At 51.0% G+C, this 18,621-nt stretch overlaps 3 protein-coding genes across 8 annotated transcripts; 1 reads left to right on the forward strand and 2 right to left on the reverse strand.

The window, feature by feature from the left end:
- Nucleotides 1–136: 136 nt before the first annotated feature.
- On the forward strand, nt 137–10,588 carry LOC134150424 (kelch-like protein 31). 3 transcript variants are annotated; one of them, XM_062594342.1, is made up of 4 exons: nt 137–242; nt 2,737–3,948; nt 5,141–5,547; nt 8,752–10,588. In XM_062594342.1, exons 2-4 carry the CDS (start codon nt 2,759–2,761, stop codon nt 8,853–8,855), a joined length of 1,701 nt encoding a protein of 566 aa, XP_062450326.1. In that variant the 5' UTR covers nt 137–242; nt 2,737–2,758; the 3' UTR covers nt 8,856–10,588. The 3 variants fall into 3 exon arrangements, with proteins under 3 accessions (XP_062450326.1, XP_062450327.1, XP_062450325.1); XM_062594343.1 differs by having other exon boundaries at nt 5,141–5,456; XM_062594341.1 differs by lacking the exon at nt 8,752–10,588 and having other exon boundaries at nt 5,141–7,992.
- On the reverse strand, nt 8,921–12,481 carry RPL11 (ribosomal protein L11). Its single transcript, XM_062594345.1, has 6 exons — nt 12,417–12,481; nt 11,952–12,102; nt 11,540–11,646; nt 11,027–11,158; nt 9,986–10,096; nt 8,921–8,996 (listed from the first exon to the last, which is right to left on the reverse strand). Exons 1-6 carry the CDS (start codon nt 12,420–12,422, stop codon nt 8,967–8,969), a joined length of 537 nt encoding a protein of 178 aa, XP_062450329.1. The 5' UTR covers nt 12,423–12,481; the 3' UTR covers nt 8,921–8,966.
- Nucleotides 12,482–13,530: 1,049 nt separating this feature from the next.
- LOC134150172 (sodium-dependent phosphate transport protein 3-like) lies at nt 13,531–18,286 on the reverse strand. Of its 4 annotated transcripts, XM_062593814.1 has the most exons (13): nt 18,048–18,286; nt 17,505–17,677; nt 17,163–17,247; nt 17,014–17,069; nt 16,850–16,937; nt 16,464–16,550; nt 15,902–16,020; nt 15,528–15,689; nt 15,192–15,324; nt 14,959–15,106; nt 14,517–14,607; nt 13,809–13,959; nt 13,531–13,699 (listed from the first exon to the last, which is right to left on the reverse strand). In XM_062593814.1, the coding sequence occupies exons 1-13, from the start codon at nt 18,142–18,144 to the stop codon at nt 13,644–13,646; spliced, it is 1,446 nt and encodes a 481-aa protein (XP_062449798.1). In that variant the 5' UTR covers nt 18,145–18,286; the 3' UTR covers nt 13,531–13,643. The 4 variants fall into 4 exon arrangements, with proteins under 4 accessions (XP_062449798.1, XP_062449797.1, XP_062449800.1 ...); XM_062593813.1 differs by having other exon boundaries at nt 17,014–17,247; XM_062593816.1 differs by having other exon boundaries at nt 17,014–17,247; nt 17,505–17,694; nt 18,048–18,132.
- Nucleotides 18,287–18,621: the final 335 nt, after the last annotated feature.

Below are 18,621 nucleotides of genomic sequence, written 5' to 3' on the forward strand. Positions count from 1 at the left end.
TGCCTGAATCTAGCCCTTTCCATGCCTATCAGGACTCTGCTGAGGGCGGCTGTCCTTGCATCACCCCGAAGCCTGGTGTAAATGTAGACATGATAAGAGCAGTCAGCTGGCTGGGAGGGGAGAGGAGGGAGGAGGACGTTATGTGGGGAAAGTTGAAGGGTCCTTGTCTTTTAACCTGCTGAGCACATGAGCCCTGTGCTGGTCAGAGCTTCCCCCCTGGACTAACCTGTTGTAACAGCAAGGTAAGAAGTGGATGCAGCCTGTAGATAAATCATGGAAAGCCAGGGCTCACCCTCTTAGAAGGATTTGCAGAGGGACCTTGTGTGGGGCATGGGAGCTGCTGAATTTGGGTGTAAATGGAGAATAATGACCCAGGAAGATACTTTGCTATGTTTTAAAATGGGGTGGGGGGAATTACTGGCAGGAAAATAGTGCCCAGAGTTGTAGTTTCCACAGCATAGTGTTTGCTGTGACTGTTCCTGCAGCTCTGGGAACGCAGGGCTGAGGGCACCGACAGCTAAAGGGAAAGAACTCTGCCTGTTTGATTAACTGTTAAAGAAAATACCTGACGTAACTTTCTGAAGATACCACTCAGCACAGGTTCTTCTTTGCTGTTATCTTGGTAATACAGACTCAGCCAGTGGTGCAGAGCTGAGAGTAGCAGCACTAACAGGGTGTGAGGACAACTATTGTCCTTTAAGAGAAGTTTGAACAACTAGAAGAAAAGCCCTGTCTTCCTAGTTTTCTGTCTGGGCCCTTTGAAATCTCTTCAAACCATTTCTGCTCCTGGGATTAATCCAGCAGGCAGGATTAATCTGTATGAAAAATATCCCTTTCAAGTAACCACAGTGATATTTCAATTAGAAAGAGCAATGATGTCCCATTTTAAATTAACTGCAGGTAGTAAAGCTTGCTCTGCTCTCCTGCAGCCAGACACTTGAAAACCGTGAGTGAACGTGTGCTTCAAAACAGTCTTTCAAAGGTGCCCAAAGGAGGCAGACAGATCAGTATGAGCTGGAGCCCCAAACTTCTCTAGGCTCCATGCACATGTATGAAGGCTAATGCAATTAGAAATACGTGATCTTCTGAGGCCATGGAGCAAGTCAAGAGGATTTGGGATTCTGGATGTGGATTTGTATATGATGGGAAATTGGCTGGCATGGCAATTCCTCTCCAGCAATTCTAGAAGGTGCATTCTCTGGTACCAGTGGGGCGGGAAGCAGTGAGATTTGGGATGATGGTTTTATGGCCAAAATCAGAGCAGTCCTGAGAGCACAGAACTCGGGCAGATCCTCAGAGCAGTCCAGGGACTGCCCTGGGATTTCACAGGGCCAAACCCACCTGCCCCGGCAGGCTGCAGACTGTAACCTGGCATCCATCCTGCTGGGACTAGTCTCAGTGTAGGGGGCAGCAGGACAGCCACCTTCCCTGCAAGGAACAAAGCCTGCTTCTGTTCAAGTTTGTTGGGCAGCAGAGTGTTTCTTGCAGTGCTGTATCTCGGAGAGATGCAGGTCTGATCCCTTGAGGGATCTGGAGAAAAAGTCTGGAAAAAAAATTGTTATTTCCCGTCATTTTCCAATATTTAACATATTCACTGCAAATGCAGCAGAAAAACTGAAACTTTCCCTGGGGAATGGACAGTCTGAACATAATGTGTGTTTGGAAACATCAAAATATTTCTGTTCTGAAAGGGTTCATTTTCACAGTCCTGAGCTGGGTGTCAGAAACTATTTAATATACAAATACACAGAGCAGCATGTGCATCCCAGTTTCAGAAGGACTGACTCCTGACTCCAGGATATGATGCTATCGTAGGTTGGTCCTCAGTGGTGTAAACTGGGGTAGTGCCATGAAACACCACAATACCAAGGATGGTTCAAATGCCTGGGACTTCTCTCCTGAATCCTCTTGGCTTCTGTGCAGAGCCAGAAGAGAGCAGGGGCTGCAGGTGCCTGTATCTTTCCTGCTCGCTCCACTCACCCGCTGGCGGGCTGAGCTCCCGGGGCCAGGCACCGCTGCTCTCCTCCTCTGACTCAGCTCTGCATCCTCCTTCCCAGGAGAGACTTTTACTAAACTTTTCCCTTTTCCATGTTTTGGTTGAAGTCTCTAAGTGTCTGGAAGAGCACATAATGCCCCTCTTCCCCTCCATCCAGTGCTAAATATGAGCTGATTACGCAGTTCCAAGAAACCTGATCTTTATGGCCAAGCGTAATAAACAGTGCCGAGACATGTGAGACAGAGCAGTAACAGCTATTTCTGGCCTGCAGTGGATTTGTTTCCCCATGTATTGGCTGCTCCTAACTCACTTGGAGGAGATGAGGTCACTGCTGAATTTCAAACTGCAGTTTCAAGCTGGAATTTGGGAACATTCAAAAGTTGGATTTTTTTTTTTTGATTTTTTTCTCCTTTCACCTCTACTCTGAAACAAGTGAAAAATTTCCACTCTGAATATCCCCCCCTTTTTTTTTACACAGCCAAGGCACCAACATTGGCTTGGGGCTGAGCTTGGCTAGAGTCAGGGATAGTGCCCAGGTCTCCCCTCTCCCAGTCCTGGCCTCTGATGACTTTCACTCAGCTCAGAAGTACTGGACTTGGGAAGCAGTTTTCATCTGTCCTGCCTGACCCCAAAAGTATGTAAAGTAGTGGGAGTTTTTCCTGCATCCACTGCTTAATGTGTCATAGAGCAGGACCCCTACAGCCTTGTTGCAGGGCTCCTAACCTTTACTTTCTTGCCAGGTCCAGTTTTGACCCTGCCAAGATGGCACCCAAAAAGAAACCCCCCAAGAAACCCAAGGTGGACAAAAGGGTTGCACCCATCACCCCCGTGATGGTAGAAGATGCTTTGCTGGATGTTGAACACCTCAATCAGTTGAACGGTTTATATGACAGCGGCTCCAATGGCTTCCACTGCACGGCCACGGAGTTTGAAGCACCAGAGCATGGAGCCAGCCTTCTGGAGGGGGTGAACAAGATGCGCCAGGAGCGCTTCCTCTGCGATCTCACCATTGCTACCAAAACAAAGTCCTTCGAGGTGCACAAACTCATCCTGGCTTCCTGCAGCATGTACTTTCGCAGCCTGCTGCAGAGAGACCCTCAGCTGCACCGAGTGGAGGTCCACAACATCTCTCCGCTCGGTTTGACCACCATCATCACATACGCTTACACAGGGAAGCTGAGCCTCTCGCTGTACACCATCGGCAGCACCATCGCTGCAGCCACCCAGCTGCAGGTGCCAGCGCTGCTGAGTATGTGCAGTGACTTCCTCATTCGGGAGATGGATGTGGAGAACTGTGTGTATATTGCCAACATCTCAGCCACCTACAGCCTCAACCAGGTGAAGGACGCCACCCAGAAATTCATCCGGGAAAACTTCCTGGAATTCTCCAAAACTGACCAATTCATGAAACTCCCCTTTGATCAGATCAATGAGCTGCTGATGGATGATGGCCTGCAGATTCCCAGTGAGGTTACAGCATTCCAGATAGCTGTGAAATGGCTGGAGTTTGACCCGAAACGTGTTCGGTACGCCGCTGACCTCCTAAGCAACATTCGATTTGGCACAATCTCAGCTCCAGACTTGGTCAACCATGTGCAACCTGTGCCACGCATGATGCAAGATCCGCAGTGCCACAAGCTCCTTGTGGATGCCATGAACTACCATTTGCTTCCCTACCAGCAAAACACACTTCAATCTAGGAGAACCAGGATACGAGGAGGGCAGAGGGTGCTTGTCACAGTTGGGGGCCGTCCAGCTTTGACCGAGAGAGCTCTTAGCAGGGAAATTAGTTACAGGGATGCAGAGGGAAACTGGAACAAGCTTACAGAGATGCCAGCAAAAAGTTTTAACCAGTGTGTGGTGGTGATGGATGGGTTCATCTACATTGCAGGTGGGGAAGACCAAAATGATGCCAGGAACCAGGCCAAGCATGCTGTCAGCAGTCTGAGCAGGTAACCTCGGTTCCAACATGGCCACAGGGTTCCTGGGAAGGGGGTTCAGAGCTGGCCCATGTCTGCCTGTCTCAGGCATAGCATGACCCATGGGGTAAGGGTCAGAGAGCATTAAAAAGAGCTCAGAAAGAGCTGTCAATAAGTCAATAAAGAGGTTGTGCTAGCATCTGGCATAAACCTGCTAGGGAGGGACAAAAGCAACGAGGATCAGCAAAAGATGCTGGACTGGGAGAGACCTCCAGCATTTGGTCTGCATGACCTCAACATGTGTTTTCCCTGGGGGCTTTGACAAACCAGGCTGTGCTGCATGCTTCTACCAGCATGATGCAGCAGCATCTTGCTGAGGGCAAGGAAGGGCCTGCTCAAAGCTGCAGTGCTCCACAAAGAAGAGCCCTCATTATTTAGCTGGCTTTTAAGTACAGAAGTAGTCTATTTTGATACTCTGGAAAGCTCCCCTTCCAATCCCTGGCTGTTCCTCCAACCTGTGCCAGCCTCAACAAGATCTCTTAGTTTGGCAGGATTCATTTTCAGGTAGATTTATTGTTTGCCTGATCCCTATTGCCCTTCAGTTTTTCTCCCCTTCACTTCCCTTTCTTCAGCATTTAAATGGTGGGGTTTGTTTCCTGAATCCCCATAAACCTGTCACTAGATTGAAAAGAGATTGCTATTAAAAGAAAGGAGGTGTAACCATGGCAACTTAACAGGCAGTATTTTGTTTGAAACCTATGCCCACAGTTCCCTGCGCCTCTGCTTGTGGCTTGGCTCAGGAAATGTTGGCATTGCTTAAGGCCATCCATTCCTTTACCGGAGACTGTCTCAGTCTGGGCAGTGGACAGATGTGGCCCCAGATCACCACTCATCGGTTAGGAGCAGTCACTGGGCACTGAACGAGGTTTCAGGGAATCAGTGGCAGGCCTCCTTTCTATTTCTCGCTGGTATCTTAGCCATCCTTCCTGGACTCATCTTAGTCCCTGTGGCATCACTTTCTGGAGGCAGCAGTTCAAGTTCCCTGTGCCCTCACATGAGCCTGCTTTGCCTCACATGCCTTGCTTTTGTCTGGCAGGGGTGAGCAGAGAAGACCTGCCTCTGAGTCCTGTTCTCCCCACTGCCATGCTGTGTTGGGGCTTGGGGAGCCAGAGCAACTGGCTCTGATGCTAATCATGGACAGACAGATCTGCCCTCCCTCCCGCAGGTATGATCCACGCTTCAACACCTGGTTGCACCTGGCCAGCATGCAGCACAAGAGGACACACTTCAGCCTGAGCGCCTGTGACGGGCTCCTCTACGCTGTTGGGGGGCGCAATGCCGAGGGCGTGCTGGCATCCGTTGAGTGCTACGTCCCCACCACCAACAGCTGGCAGAGTAAGGCAAGCCTGGAGACACCCCGCTGCTGCCATGCCACCGCTGTCATCGACGGCAAACTCCTGGTCACTGGTGGCTACATCAACTACGCCTACTCCCGCACGGTGTGCAGCTACGAGCCCAGCACTGACACCTGGAGGGAGCAGGCAAGGCTCAGCACGCCCCGCGGCTGGCACTGCGCCGCCACTGTGGCCAACCGGGCATACGTGCTGGGTGGGAGCCAGCTGGGTCCCCAGGGTGAGCGGGTGGACGTGATGTCTGTGGAATGCTATAGCCCAGCCACGGGGCAGTGGAGTTGCGTGGCGCCCCTACCCACAGGGGTCAGCACGGCTGGGGTGGCTCTGCTGGACGGGTGCTTGTGCCTGGTGGGGGGCTGGAACGAGAGCGGGAAGAGGTATCAGAAGTGTGTGCAGTGCTACAACCCCGACCTCAACGAGTGGGCGGAGGCCGAGGACCTCCCCGAGGCCACCGTGGGTGTGTCATGCTGCACCATCATCCTTGCACGCCCCCAGAGCCGCGAGTCCCGGGCCAGTTCCGTGGCCTCAGCCACGGCCAGCATGTAAAGAGGCCTGGGTGCCACACGCCTTAGGCCAGCAGCTAGGAAAGAAGGCAGAGCTCAGGCCTTGCCCATGACGTGCCGGGTGGCTGGATGAGGTGGCATGCTCATGTTTGAAGTCCCTCCAAGGTCTCAAATACTCTTCTTCCACCACAGCACATTTGGAGCTGTAGGAAAGCTGCCTGCATCTCTCCATCCTGCAGCTTAAGCAAGGACTGTTCAGCAGGGCAGATGTGGAATCAAGCAGGAGAAACAACTTTTCTCATCAGTCTGCAGTGCTATATCACATTATGGTTTAAAAAAATGTAGTAAAACAAACTAGAGTAATGCAGGAGGAATTCTACTGTAGGAATAGTATCACAAGACACTTGCAAAAGAACAGTAGTAATTGTATTAGATATAAGAAAGTGACAGGTCTAGAATAGATCCTGTTGCTCTTCACAGAACAAGTGTTTGTTCAAGGGAAACATTTATTACTTACTCATTGAAGCTAGACACATTCAGACCAGGAATAAAGTGAATCTTTATACCAGGGAAGATAATCAATCATTGAAACAACTTACTAAGATGTCTAAGAGCTCTGCTACAGCTCAAGCAGAGAGCATCAGGAAGTGCCAGGGGATGTAAAACTCCAGGTGATTCAAGAGGCGAATAGTACCCTGAAATGAAATACCAACTAAATCAGTGGTCAGTAGGTCTTCACATCTTAAGCAGGAGCCATCTTAGATATATTATTAGCAGACCTATTACTTGTACCATCATGCTGACAGCTTGGTCTTGAACTCGATCACTGTTTACCTATTATTATAAAATCAGGGTCTGGCCTAAGACAGACCTCTAAAAGGAGAAATGCCTACGAAGAGGCCATTGGAGTTTCCTGGGAAAAGTGTTTGCTCAGTGCCTCGAGACCCTCCCTGTCAGGGGTGCGTACATGTACTAGATTCGAGTGAGACAAGTTATTGGTCTTAATGGTTAAAAAGTGGCAGACCCATTTTGGCACAGAAGCTCTGTGCTCTTCTCACCCCAAGGCTGTGCTGGGGCACGCTGGCCCTTCAGAGGACAGAGAGACTACAGGAACTCCCTTACAGGGCTGCAGAGGGGACTTATGCTCTCAGTTGAAGTACACTGGGATAAATCATGTCACAGTGATCCAAAACTCTGCCCCAGCAGGTCTCAGATACAGTCCAAGAGCTGTGATAACCTTTGACATGCAGGAGGCAAGAGATTGGCATTTTCCTGGCCCCAACCCATGCTCATCACAGAACATCACACAAAAGTCACATGCTGAGGCCAGAATTCTTTGATAATGGGGGTCCTGTTACTGGCAAACATTTGTATGTGATTCCAGACTGGCTTGTCACCTGTCTCAGTTCTTGGCTGCAACTCAGCTACACACTGCTGAGCATCCAGGCAAATATTCCTGGTTGATCTTTTTTGCCCAACATAATGAAATCACAACCAGGAAGCCATGGAGCCACTTAAAGGAACTGCAATATGCTGCATGCCAGAGCAATGCTAAGGCAAGAACTTCAGAGAAGCAGATCAAATTGCACTTACCTACCAGCTCTTCAGCTTCAGTGATCTGAGTAAGCAGGTTGCCCAAGTTATAACTCACATAGGAGAGGTATTAACCTTTCCCTGGGAATTCACTATTTCAATTAGGAGTTCATGCCAAGAAGCATAGGCTACAAAAGGCAGTAGGGCCACACAGATACATTTCTGTTCAACAAGTTTACTTTTCTTTATGCATTTTTTGTATGAACAGAACATGCTGCACTACCTTTTTTGGAAAGGGCTCCATCCTGAACAATGCTGGCAGCCTCTTCTGGTTTACAATTCAAAACAGGCTTTCCTTAATGGAGTTACAACACTTGAAATGTTGTAATCTTTGAGACAACACTATACTAGTCACTGGTGTTAAGAGTGTATGTGCACAGTTGAACGAAAGTGAGCTTGTCCCTCATTCCTTGATTTTATTATTATTATTACTGTATTTTTTTACTGTATACATGCATAAGAGGACAAAATGCTAGAACAGACACAAGGATGTTGCTGAACTCCACTTGAGAGTTATGTTGTCCTGCAGGGAATTTTTTCTTCTGAACAGTAAAAGCCACTCCTTTGCAGAGGCAGTCTGGCTGGCCGATTTCAGTATTTTCAGCTTACCCTCCAATCCAGTAAGTACTGAATTATTTTTAACAAAGCAGTCCAGATCCATCCTCTACCTTTTAGACACTCTTGTTATCACATTAGCACTTCTGCAGCACATTAAGAGTACCAAGATCCCTGGGCTACTAACAACTCTACCAGCTCTAGGTAAGGACAGTCAAGGTCACCCATGCACACTAGTCAAGGAAGCAGCAGGGATCACGAGTTGTTCTGCTGGCTGATATTCACCCCCTCTTGCCATGGCCAAGATTTGAATCTTGGTTCAGGAGTCTTGCCAGTCCCATAACACTGCCAGCAACATATGCATTAGTCATTCGGGCTCAGGTCTTTTTAACCAAGTCCTGTCATGCTTATTTAGACAAAACCCCTCAGCCACATTTTAGAACTACTGCTGTGCTTTATGAAGTCTGAAAGGGAAGTATATGCACCATTTCCTTTTCATTTCCTACTGAACTTAAACTTCAATGGGTCTTAGTGCACCTGAGGTTTCTCATTAACACAGAAACCTTCTACTTTTGAGAAGAGACTGCCCTTTTGACTGCAGGTTCAGGCTGTGGGGAAAAAAAAAAAAAATCTAAACAAGCATGTTGAACACTGTTCCTCTCTGGAATTTAACCCTCCAGAAATTTTGGTCTACCCCTCAACTGGCCAATACTTTTTATGACCACCCACCAACTCTAGTAACAATTCTGCTGATTATTTATGTTGTTGGACAGAAGTGGAGACTCTGTACATCAAATCCAACACCTGCTCCTTGAGAACAGCACCTCCTCTTCCAAATGCACAGCACCACAGTCCACATGTTTCTGCTGTCTTTTAAGGCAAGTGACCCTCCTTCCCGGCAGCTTCCCAGAGCAGAAGTTCCCACAAAATTCACAACAGAAGTTAGGGGTTAGAAAATTTTATTTGCTTTTTTCATTACAGGAACTGCTTATTTGCCTGGAAGGATGATGCCATCATACTGTGAGATAGAGAGAGAAAGAGAGAGAACATGAAGTGAGAAAGCAGAGTCAGGTAAAGGTGCAGTACCGCTGCAGTGGTACTCTTCAGAGTTGCCTTACTGTTAATTTCAAAGGGGGGGTTGGTGCAGATAACCATTAAACTCCACTCCTCAGCCAATTGAAACAAAAAGCCCTACCCTTCACAGGTTGATCTGACTAGAACTATCCTCATCGCTTGTACAGTCTCCAGGGTTTGGCCACTGGAGACAAACTATGCCACAATAAGCAGAACCAGGTCTGGGGGGGGGCGGGGGGAGCCATCCAGCAGGAGCAGACTAGAGTCTTTGCTGTGCAGGATATGACCAAGTAGGCCAAGGCAAAGTAGTCAAGAGCTGCCAGATTCTTTAACCCTTCCACCTCTGATAAACAAAGGTTCCGAGCATCAGCAGTAGAAGTTTTGGCCTCACACATCCATTATACAGTCCGTGTAAGGAAAGTGTACAGAGTATTGAACCCAAGAATGGGTTTTACTTGGACCGCTCCACCCTCCAAGCTTGCCAGCTGAGCTGAAGTCCCATAGGACAAACAAATCTTATCTGTCTGCTTGCTTGTGATCCGGGCCCATGCAACCATGGGAGAATCCTATATTGTGTACAAAAGGGAGAGATCGGGTTTAAAGTTCCTGCTTCATTGTATGTTTTTCTACATAACTAAAGACTTCTTCAGAGATTAAAAAGCTGATACTTCTAGCTGTGCAGATTGCAACTTTAGCTCATATTGAGTAAAGGGACATGAACAGTACTCATACTCAGATGCCACTTCCGTTACTCCAGAGCAGTACACATTCAGCTTTTAAGCAGCAGTTGACAAGTATTTCTGCCTACTACAGTGTCATGCTCAACAACTTGTTTTAATATTTCTGCAAGAAGGATCAAAAAGACCAGTGAAGCGTTCTGTCAATAAGGTTGCTACCAATCTCTTGGGATACAAAAATAAAGTTGGACTTTACCTTCTGCTGGAACCAGCGCATGGCTTCTTCCTTTCCGATTCTGTGCTTGGCTCCAATGCTACCAGTCCTGCGTTTTTTGTCAGCAATACTGAAGCCAGGCCTGCCCAGCACCTGACAGAAGAAAAGATCAACAGAACTATTTTTTAAACTTCACACTTTCCTAGGAGGGAAAGTTAAGTTTCTGATCAGTGATAGTCTTGTTGTCCGAGTTACAGACATTAATTCAAAACAGTACTTTCTACAGCTTTGATGCAAAATGAAAAACTATGCAACTTTTCTGCAGTCATTTAAACTGACAGAGGCAGCTAGTAGGCTGGACACCTTCTGATATACATAAGACTCAGAGAAACCAAAATTACTCTGAAAGATGCACTATTTCTCACCTAGAAGCCTCAGCTCCGCCCCCCCCCCCCAAAAATATATATTTAACAGCATTGTTAGCACATGTGAGACAGCTTTCCTCTTATTTCAGAGACTTAAATTTGGGGCAGCACAGAACAAAAAAATCAAACATGCCAACCAGCATGTCCCATCATCACCTCTTCTGAATGGTGAACCAGAATATTCCAGCAAAGCAGTAATAATAAAAATCAATATAGCTTATTATTGGCTCAGTTGCATTCAGTAGGGAAACTTAACTACAACGCACCACTTCAGATACAAGAATCAACCAGCATGAATTCCACATTTCTAGACCTCTCTAACCTCGACAGCCTTCAGCCTGCATCCCTGAAGTCCACATGCACTTCTTCCCTTCCCAACAAGCTGGCCAAAGTCTAGACAGCGATTCTGCTCAGTGTCATCCCAGGAAAAACAGTAGGGAGCAACAGTATTTGTTTCCAAAGAGGCTTTGGGAGAGGCGTCATAAATTAAGGATCCTGCAGTAGCCCTCTGAAGCTCAGTTTAGACTTCAATTTTGTTGACATCTTTGCATCCTCCAATACTGGACAGCAAGTTAACATGAGCCAGAGTTATCATTCTAGGTTCTTTCTGTAGTTTTCATACATAAGCAGTAACCACAGGGAAGCAGAGAATACGCACCACATAAAAGTCCAAGCCGTAGATACCAATACTTGGATCATATTTAATTCCCAAATCGATGTGTTCCTGAATTCCAAAGCCAAAGTTCCCAGTATCTGAGAAGTTGTTTTTCCTCAACTCGTATTCTCGCACCTGAAATATTTGTTGCAGTTATTATTTTGTCACTGACTGCAAAAAGAAGTCCTGCATGTTCTATTAATTTCCAGAGCCACAGGTTCTTTACACACAAGTCTTCAGCCATCAGATTCTGACCCAACAGCCTTAGAAACCTCAGCAGCAGAGACAATATCTCAAAAGAAAGCAGTGACTGCACCAGCTAGCTCTTAAATAAGCAAGGGAGTGACCAGATAGAGACTGCAAACACAGCAACCTGTAGGTCAGACACAAAAACGCCTTCCCAGTTCTTAGCATCCAAGACTGACCTGTAGCTAGATCACATGCAGTATTTCAAAGACTTTCCAGTCTTTGTGCTTTCAAACAAACCACAAAGATCCAGACCAGCCAAACTCTCACCTTCAACCCCTTCTCCAGGATCTCCTCTGCTTTGGCCCCACGAACTGTGCAGTGAACAGCAATCTTCTCATTTCTCCTGATTCCAAAGGATCTTACAGTGTATCGTGCTGTAAGCAGCAATAGTTACACTTACAGACTACTCTTGCTTTAGAAGACTACAAAAGCAACTTAAAAACACCACCACCACACAATTCCCTGTTTAAGGATGGGAGCAGAGCTGCAGGCCGAGTCCAGAAAGAAAACTGAACTGACAGAAGTGATCACCAGCAGGCCGTATTTATGACCCCATTCATACAAAGTCCCTACAGGCCTCTTCTCCGGGAGCTGGGCTGTCATTACACACCACGAGCACTCAGAGACGCAAAGGACAGAAGCGGCAGCAGCGCCGGCCCGGCTGGCAGCCGCCTCTCACCTTTGGAGAAGACGGGGGTCTGGCCCGTGAGCTGCTCCAGCACTTTGGCCGCCCGGGTGAGCCTGTCCCCGCTCTCGCCGACGCAGATGTTGAGGCAGAGCTTGCGGATGCGCAGCTCGCGCATGGGATTCTCCTTTTCACCTTGGTCCTGCTGCGGAGAGACGACGCGGCGGGTTGCCGGGGGCCGCGGGGAGCCGGCCCGCCCCGGCGGCCGGACACGGCGCCCGCGGGGGGCAGAGCCCATTGCCGCCGCCGCCGCCGCGCGGCCTCCCCCCGAGCCGGGCGCCCGCCAGGCCGCGGCCCGTCACAGCGGCCGCTGCCCCCTCCCCTCCCTGCCCGCACCCGCCCCGCAGAGAGCCCCCCCGCCCCGGCCCTCCCCTGCTGGGGCCCCGGCCCGGCCGAGCCCCGCCGGCAGCGGATGGCGGCGGATAGAAGCGGCAGGGCCCGGCAGCCGCCGACACTCACCGCCATGTTGGAGGCGGGCAAGAGACCACGGCGGCGCCGCCGCGGGGTCTTATGGGGCGGCGCGCGGAGCGGGCGCGGCGCTGCCGGCGCGCGGCTGCCCCCGCGCGGCCGGAGGGCGGCGCTGCCGCGCGGCCGCGCCCGTTGCCGGGGCGACGCCGGCGCCTGAGGCGCCGTGAGCCGACGTGGGCGGGCGGGAGCGGCGAGCCGCAGCCTGCGGCGGACGCTGCCCCTCGGCGCCCCGGAGCCCCCCTCCACCCGGGGGCCTGCTCGAGCAAGCCTCTGGCCCTCGCCCCGGGCTCCGTGAGCCCCGGGCAGGTGTGGAGTCCCGGAGGGAGGCAGGCGGGGCTGGGCGCGGGCTGCGCGGCCCTCCCCACGCAGCCCGCCGACCCGGGCCGCGGCCCTGAGCCCTCCGCTGTACCCAGCCCCGGAGGGTCGCGTCAGCCCCGAGCCCTTCTCCTGCCCCCGGGCACGGCCTTCGGGGAGCCGAGAGGGCAAGTTCAGAGCCAGCCAAAGCCGTGGGCTGCATCTGCCGCAACACTCCCCCTTCTCCCCTGCCAGTTTCCCCGAATCAGAGGGAGAAACCTACTGTTTCAATTTCACTTCACTCTTTCAGGGCAGCTTTTGTGAGTTTCAGGTCTCCACCTGGGTTCTTTATCCTCTTTTTGCACCCTTTTAACTTAGTTTGCAGCAAGGGAGGAGCCCCAGTCCAGTGCCCCAGCCCTGTTAGCCGGGAGCAGAGCGTTAACACAGCTGCTCTGGGAAGTGGGCAGCTGAATTCACACCCCTTTATGGGGACAAACACCTCTTTCAGTGGCCACGTTATGCCCCTGGGCTGAGCACCTGCAATGAGGCTCTCACCAGGGTAAGGATGACAGCGACTCGCTGCCTTTTCTGGTCATCACCATCCCTGCCTTCCTATTCAGAGCTGCTAGGCTGAGCTTGCTATAGCCCTCACTGCCCCCTCCCCCCGCCCCATTTTCCTCCCTGCATTGAGAAATCTTCTAAAAAAGAGATGAAGGATGAATGAAAAATCAGCTTGTCTCATTGAGAAAAAAAATTGTTAGGAATCTCCATGCAGAGGGAGCGAGAGGCCACTAGTAAAAAGTAACGTTACTCTACTACTTCATTATTGATTTACTTCACCTAAGAACAGCTTTGCTAGAAACAGAGCGGCAGGCCCCTTACAGAGCTCGGCCAACAGCCAACTTTACTTTCTGTGGATCTCAGTTAGGATCTGTCCATGCTGCGGTGTTCCTTCTGGTGGGCAAAGGCTGAAGGCAGGGCTAAATGTACAGCAGGCAACATGGGTCAAAGGGCTGGTGCATCCTCAGGACAGGACGGAGACTCCTGTCTGATCCACACTCATTTGCAGCCCAGTCCCTTACTAGGTACCTTCCCTTGCAGGTGGCTCTCGTTGCACAGCAGCCTCTTCTCTAGCCCAGTCTTGGATGGTCCCACTGCCAAAGGCTATGAAGAAGATCAAGCCAAACAGGTTGAGGGCTGCAGATACGAAGAAGGCATTCCTCCAGCCAGTCTGGAGATCCTGGGGGAGCCCAAGAACAGGTTATAGTAATATCACCTTTCTCTTTATCTCCATGTAGAGATCACCCAGCTAGTGCCACACAGACCATAGGCGCTTAATTAGTCTGTCTCCATCCTCTGCTTGCTACTAGTATCAACTACAGAAGAGCTTTGCTCAGCTCTATACATATGTCAAACCCCCTCTACCTGGAGATGTGCTTCCTGCCTTGGCATCTTTGGAAACACTGTGAGCTATACTGAATTCGGGAAGTTTTCCTCATTGGCACAGAGCTTCCTCCTCACCCCACTCCCTCCAGTCTCTCCCCATCTGTAAGTACATCCAGACGGGGCCCATGTGGTGCTCTTCCTGCTTTCTGACTCATCCATGTATCCTCAGAATGGTTTAGAGTTCTGGTTTGCTGGGTGCTACATGGCACATGTTGGTTCAGGAGAGGGAGCCCAGGGAAGGAAGGGGTTGGCTGGGAGTAATTTTTGATTTAGTGCAAAGAAAAGATCCATTTTTGAGAGTGGATCTGTTTTCTTCCAGGGATATGTTTGTGCTTTATGGCCCCAAATTACCTGGCTGACAAGAAGTCCGACTGCAGTGGGAGCAATAATTCCCGAGACTATACCAAAAGTATTTGTGATTCCCAGCAGGAACCCTGCATATCTGGGGAGAGGAAGCAAAGATTTCCTGAGCAAGGCAGAGAGGAAATTGTCACAAGAAGAGAGAAGACTAGGTTCTGCCAGTCCCTTCCCTGCAGGGGAACAGACTGAGATCTTCAACCAGAACAAACAGGTTTTAAAACCTATTTAAAGAGAGTCCATGGGCTCATTTGCATGAACACTGCCTTTCCTGCTGAGCGACGCTCAGATGTTAGACCTCTATTTTACTACTCAGCTTACAATTCACCAGCTGCAGAAGATGAGGGAAAGAAGAAGCAACAGGAGTAGCAGAAACCTTTTGGGATCAGGGACAGGAGAGGTGCAAAGCCAGGGAGGTGACGACTGACCCACTTACCTAGGAGCTATATCAACGTGGTTAATATTGATGCCTGCCCCCGTCATGCTGATTATCGTAAGAGCCAGTGTTAGAAGGACCACGGTAGCCGTGGAACTGCAGCCAATGTAAGGCACGGCCACCAGGCAGACAGCTGGGAACAGCATCCCTTAGGAGCAGAAAGGGATGTGTTTTATTACAGGCCACATAAATGTGTTGGAAAGGCTGGGTGGCAGATGAAAGCTTGTCCTCACCTAGCGCTGAGAAAAGTTTCCTGACAGCTGCTGTGCCAAGCACCTGCCTGGCCAAAAGGAAATCAGCCAGCAGTCCAGTCAGGATGTGCCCCAGCCCGTTCCCAATGAAGGGCAGGGCGGACAGGAGGCCGTTCTGCAGAGTGGAGAACAAGGCACTGTCTGGAGAACCACGGCCTGAAGCAACAGAGCCAAGGACTCCGCGACTGCAGTACTGCTTGTCGCAGAGCCACCAGCCCCCAAGAAGGCATGTCCCAGAGGAATCTCCCCCCATTCCCATTGAACAGAGGGACGAAGTCCCGTCCCTGTTGCAGGGACCAGCCTCAGGGCAGCACTCACCTCTGTGAGGCTGAAGTGGAGGACGTTGCTCATGAATGTGGGCATGGAGGTCAGCAGCATGTAGAACAACCAGTCTGTGCAGAAGCAGGCGATGGCAATCGCCCAAAGAGGCAGTGATTTAGCCATGGCCACAAGTGGAAGGGAGCGGCCATGAGAGCTGCCCTGGAAGGGAAAATTGATGGGTCAGTGCCTCCTTCCTGATTGCCCATCCCCTAGGCAGGCTGCTCACTCTTTCCTTGGCCTCTCCACTTGTTGCTGAGCAGACTGGGACTACCTTGGCCACTGTATAAAGCACCCAGCCAAACTTACTAAGAGTAGTTCATTTGCCACAGTGTCTGCAGCATGATCAGCCATGGTTAAAAAACTGTGAGTACCTGGTGAGCCAGCGACAACATGATGTACTCCTGCTCCCCAGCACTAATCCAAGGGTGATGTGCAGGGTCTTCATACACAAGGAGGAACCAGCAGAGGCACCAGGCACAGCCAACACCACCTGAGGAATGCAGAGCTGTCAGTGCCAGCTACTCTTAGGATGTTCATCCTGGAGATAGGATGACTCCAACCCTGTGCCCTGTCAGGCTAGGACAGGAGAAGGCAAGGGGTGAAACGTGGAAGAGCTGAGAGCCAGTGGGGTGGAGGCTGGTACTAGTAATACAGCGAAAGCAGGAAGATGGGAAAGGTCATGGGCTGCTGCGCTTTAGCTGAATCCATCACTCACAGTGGAAGGGGCTGGGCTGACAGCATGACATGTTCAGTAAAGGCATATTCGTGTAAGAGAACCCTGGCAAAAAAAGGTTTCATCCTGACTTGGGAGAGAGAGGGGAGTCCAGAGATCTGTATGGGACTAGTGAGGAGGGAGGAAACCTTTTGGGAGCTCTGCCAGTAAATGCTTTGCAGTGGGGCTGGAGTAGAGCAATGTGATGGGCCATTACTCACCAAAGATATAGAAGACAAAGGGCCATCCCAGACTCTGGCAGATGATCCCAGCCACAAGGAGAGCACAGAAAGTCCCAAAAGTGCATCCTAGGGATCAGAAACCAGAAAGATTGGTTTAATGGGTCTGTAGTACCCCAGCACCCTTTCTGGGTGCAATTGGCACATCTTGTGGCCAGCAGTGAGTGATGTGTGAGAGACCTCCCCTGCCCCCACTCAACCTGAGCCAAAGAGACAGAGAAGACACAGGATGGGAGAAGGAGAGGCAGAATGGCTGCTAACACTTTGCCAGGACTCACAGCTTTGAATTTGAGGCTGCTACAAGGACTGGCTTGGAAAAGAGGGGTGAGGTCCTGGACCCACTGAATTGGTGGCAGGGAAAGTATTACCTGCATCAGCGATGTTCATGAGTCTGCTGCGTTCGAGCGGAGGGGCCCATTTTGCCCAGAGTGTGTACTGAGCTGGAAATATCACCCCCTGCAAGGGACAGGAGGGAGCTGGAGATAACCAGAGCAAGTTTCCTAGTGTGGCAGTGCCTGGAGCCAACACTGACCTCAGCCAAGCCCAGCAGCACCTGCAGCCCGATGAGGAACCTCACGCCAAGGTCTGCTGCTTGGGGCACGAGGAGGGTGAGCACGGAGGTGAGCAGGAGCCCACTGCCCAGGACGTGCTTCCCTCCGAAGCGCCCGGAGCAGTACCCACCCAGTGCCTGCGTGAGGCCATAGCCATAGAAGAAGGAGCTGAGGACGATCCCTTGAGTCTCAGTGCTCCAGTTGTACACCGGGGCCTAGAGGAAACCGAAAGTGGCTATCAGAGGGGTGAGTGTATAACCCAGGCAGGGGGAGGTCTATTTTCCAGGCACAGACTCTTCCAGAAGGGGAGAAGCATCCAGGAAACACAGCTCTGAGTACAACAAACTACGAGCTCTCTGCTCCCTCACTCCCCATGGCCTCAAGGCTTTTCTCTGCTGCTTCCAAGTCCATGCTGCATGGAAACACAAGGATGGACAGAGCTATCAGGTATCTGAGCCTGCCTTCCACTTACACCCTGAGCAGATCCTCGGTGGGAGCTGTTGGGACTGATGCTGGATGAGCCGTGCGGAATGCTGCTGTTAGTCATGGCGACGATGGCGATGCTGAGGCCGACCCGGAGCGAGTATGCCATGAAGAGAGAGACGTGCAGGACAAGAGCCAGGCCACAGCGAGCTGAGCAGAGCCCTGCAGAAGGAGAGCACCTGCGAACCGGAGCTGGTCAGGGAGGCTGCAGGTTAAATCTCACCCACTTGTGCATATCCACATCACCAGGAGGAAGGAAGCCCCAGACGATCACCTTACTACAGCAACCCATCGCTCTTTCCAGATACCCTCCAGGTATCTTTCATAACACCTCCTGTGAGCCCCTTCCCTCCTCCTTTGCAGGGATGGCACTTTGTGTGTGTCAGTTTGTTCAGAAGGAGAAACAGAGGGGCAGGGAGGCAAGGCAACTTGCCTGAGGATGAAGAGGACATGTCAAAATCAGAGGCTTCTGGCTGCCAGTCCCTGCTGAGGGCCTCACTTCACCCTACTCCTCTCTAGGGAGTAGATTTACCTGTCCTGAAGGATGTCTGCTGAGCAAGCAGAGGACTTTCATCCTGCTCTGCCTCTGGCCTGTCTTCCGTCTGCGTGCTGTCAGCATGGCACTGCATCTCCCTCCTGCCAGCAAGTTCTCTTCGAGACAACTTCCTGCACTGTTGGGAAAGTGAATTTCAGACATCGGTAAACACGGGAGCAGACGGACCGCTCAAAACTGGCTCCTGGCATTTCCTCTGACCACGTAACTAGCGGCACAGTGAGTGCGCTGCGGGGCTGGTGATCACAGACGCCTGCGTGGCCAGCGCGAAGGGCACAGGAGCTTTATGAGCATCTGATTTACAGCAGCATCAGAGCTCCCCAGGGCGGTCTTATTTGCATCCCCGTTTTTTAACCATTGATCACGACAAAGCCACGGAGTCTCCCCACAGCGGCGTGCTCCCTCCTGCGCTGGGCAGCTCCTGCCGTCCGTGCTCTGGGCCTCCAAGCGAAGCGCCATCCCCCCAGCGTGACTCGCAACCCCCAGCGGAGTCAACCTCTGCACCGGCCTCCCAGTGCCGGCTGCCTTCCCTCCAGGAGGCCACGATCCAGAT

The sequence above is a fragment of the Rhea pennata genome, chromosome 23, assembly GCF_028389875.1.
Source record: "Rhea pennata isolate bPtePen1 chromosome 23, bPtePen1.pri, whole genome shotgun sequence".
Lineage (NCBI taxonomy): Eukaryota > Metazoa > Chordata > Aves > Rheiformes > Rheidae > Rhea > Rhea pennata.

Coding starts and splice junctions, on each gene's coding strand:
- LOC134150424 (XM_062594341.1), top strand. CDS start 2,759: ATGGCACCCAAAAAGAAACCCCCCAAGAAACCCAAGGTGGACAAAAGG. Junction 3,949..5,140: donor GCTGTCAGCAGTCTGAGCAG/GTAACCTCGGTT, acceptor TCCCTCCCGCAG/GTATGATCCACGCTTCAACA.
- RPL11 (XM_062594345.1), bottom strand. Junction 11,647..11,951: donor GACCCCCGTCTTCTCCAAAG/GTGAGAGGCGGC, acceptor TGCTGCTTACAG/CACGATACACTGTAAGATCC. Junction 11,159..11,539: donor TCCTGGAGAAGGGGTTGAAG/GTGAGAGTTTGG, acceptor CAAATATTTCAG/GTGCGAGAATACGAGTTGAG.
- LOC134150172 (XM_062593813.1), bottom strand. CDS start 18,144: ATGCAGTGCCATGCTGACAGCACGCAGACGGAAGACAGGCCAGAGGCA. Junction 17,678..18,047: donor GCAGACATCCTTCAGGACAG/GTAAATCTACTC, acceptor CTCCTTCTGCAG/GGCTCTGCTCAGCTCGCTGT. Junction 15,107..15,191: donor GAAACTTTTCTCAGCGCTAG/GTGAGGACAAGC, acceptor TCTGCTCCTAAG/GGATGCTGTTCCCAGCTGTC.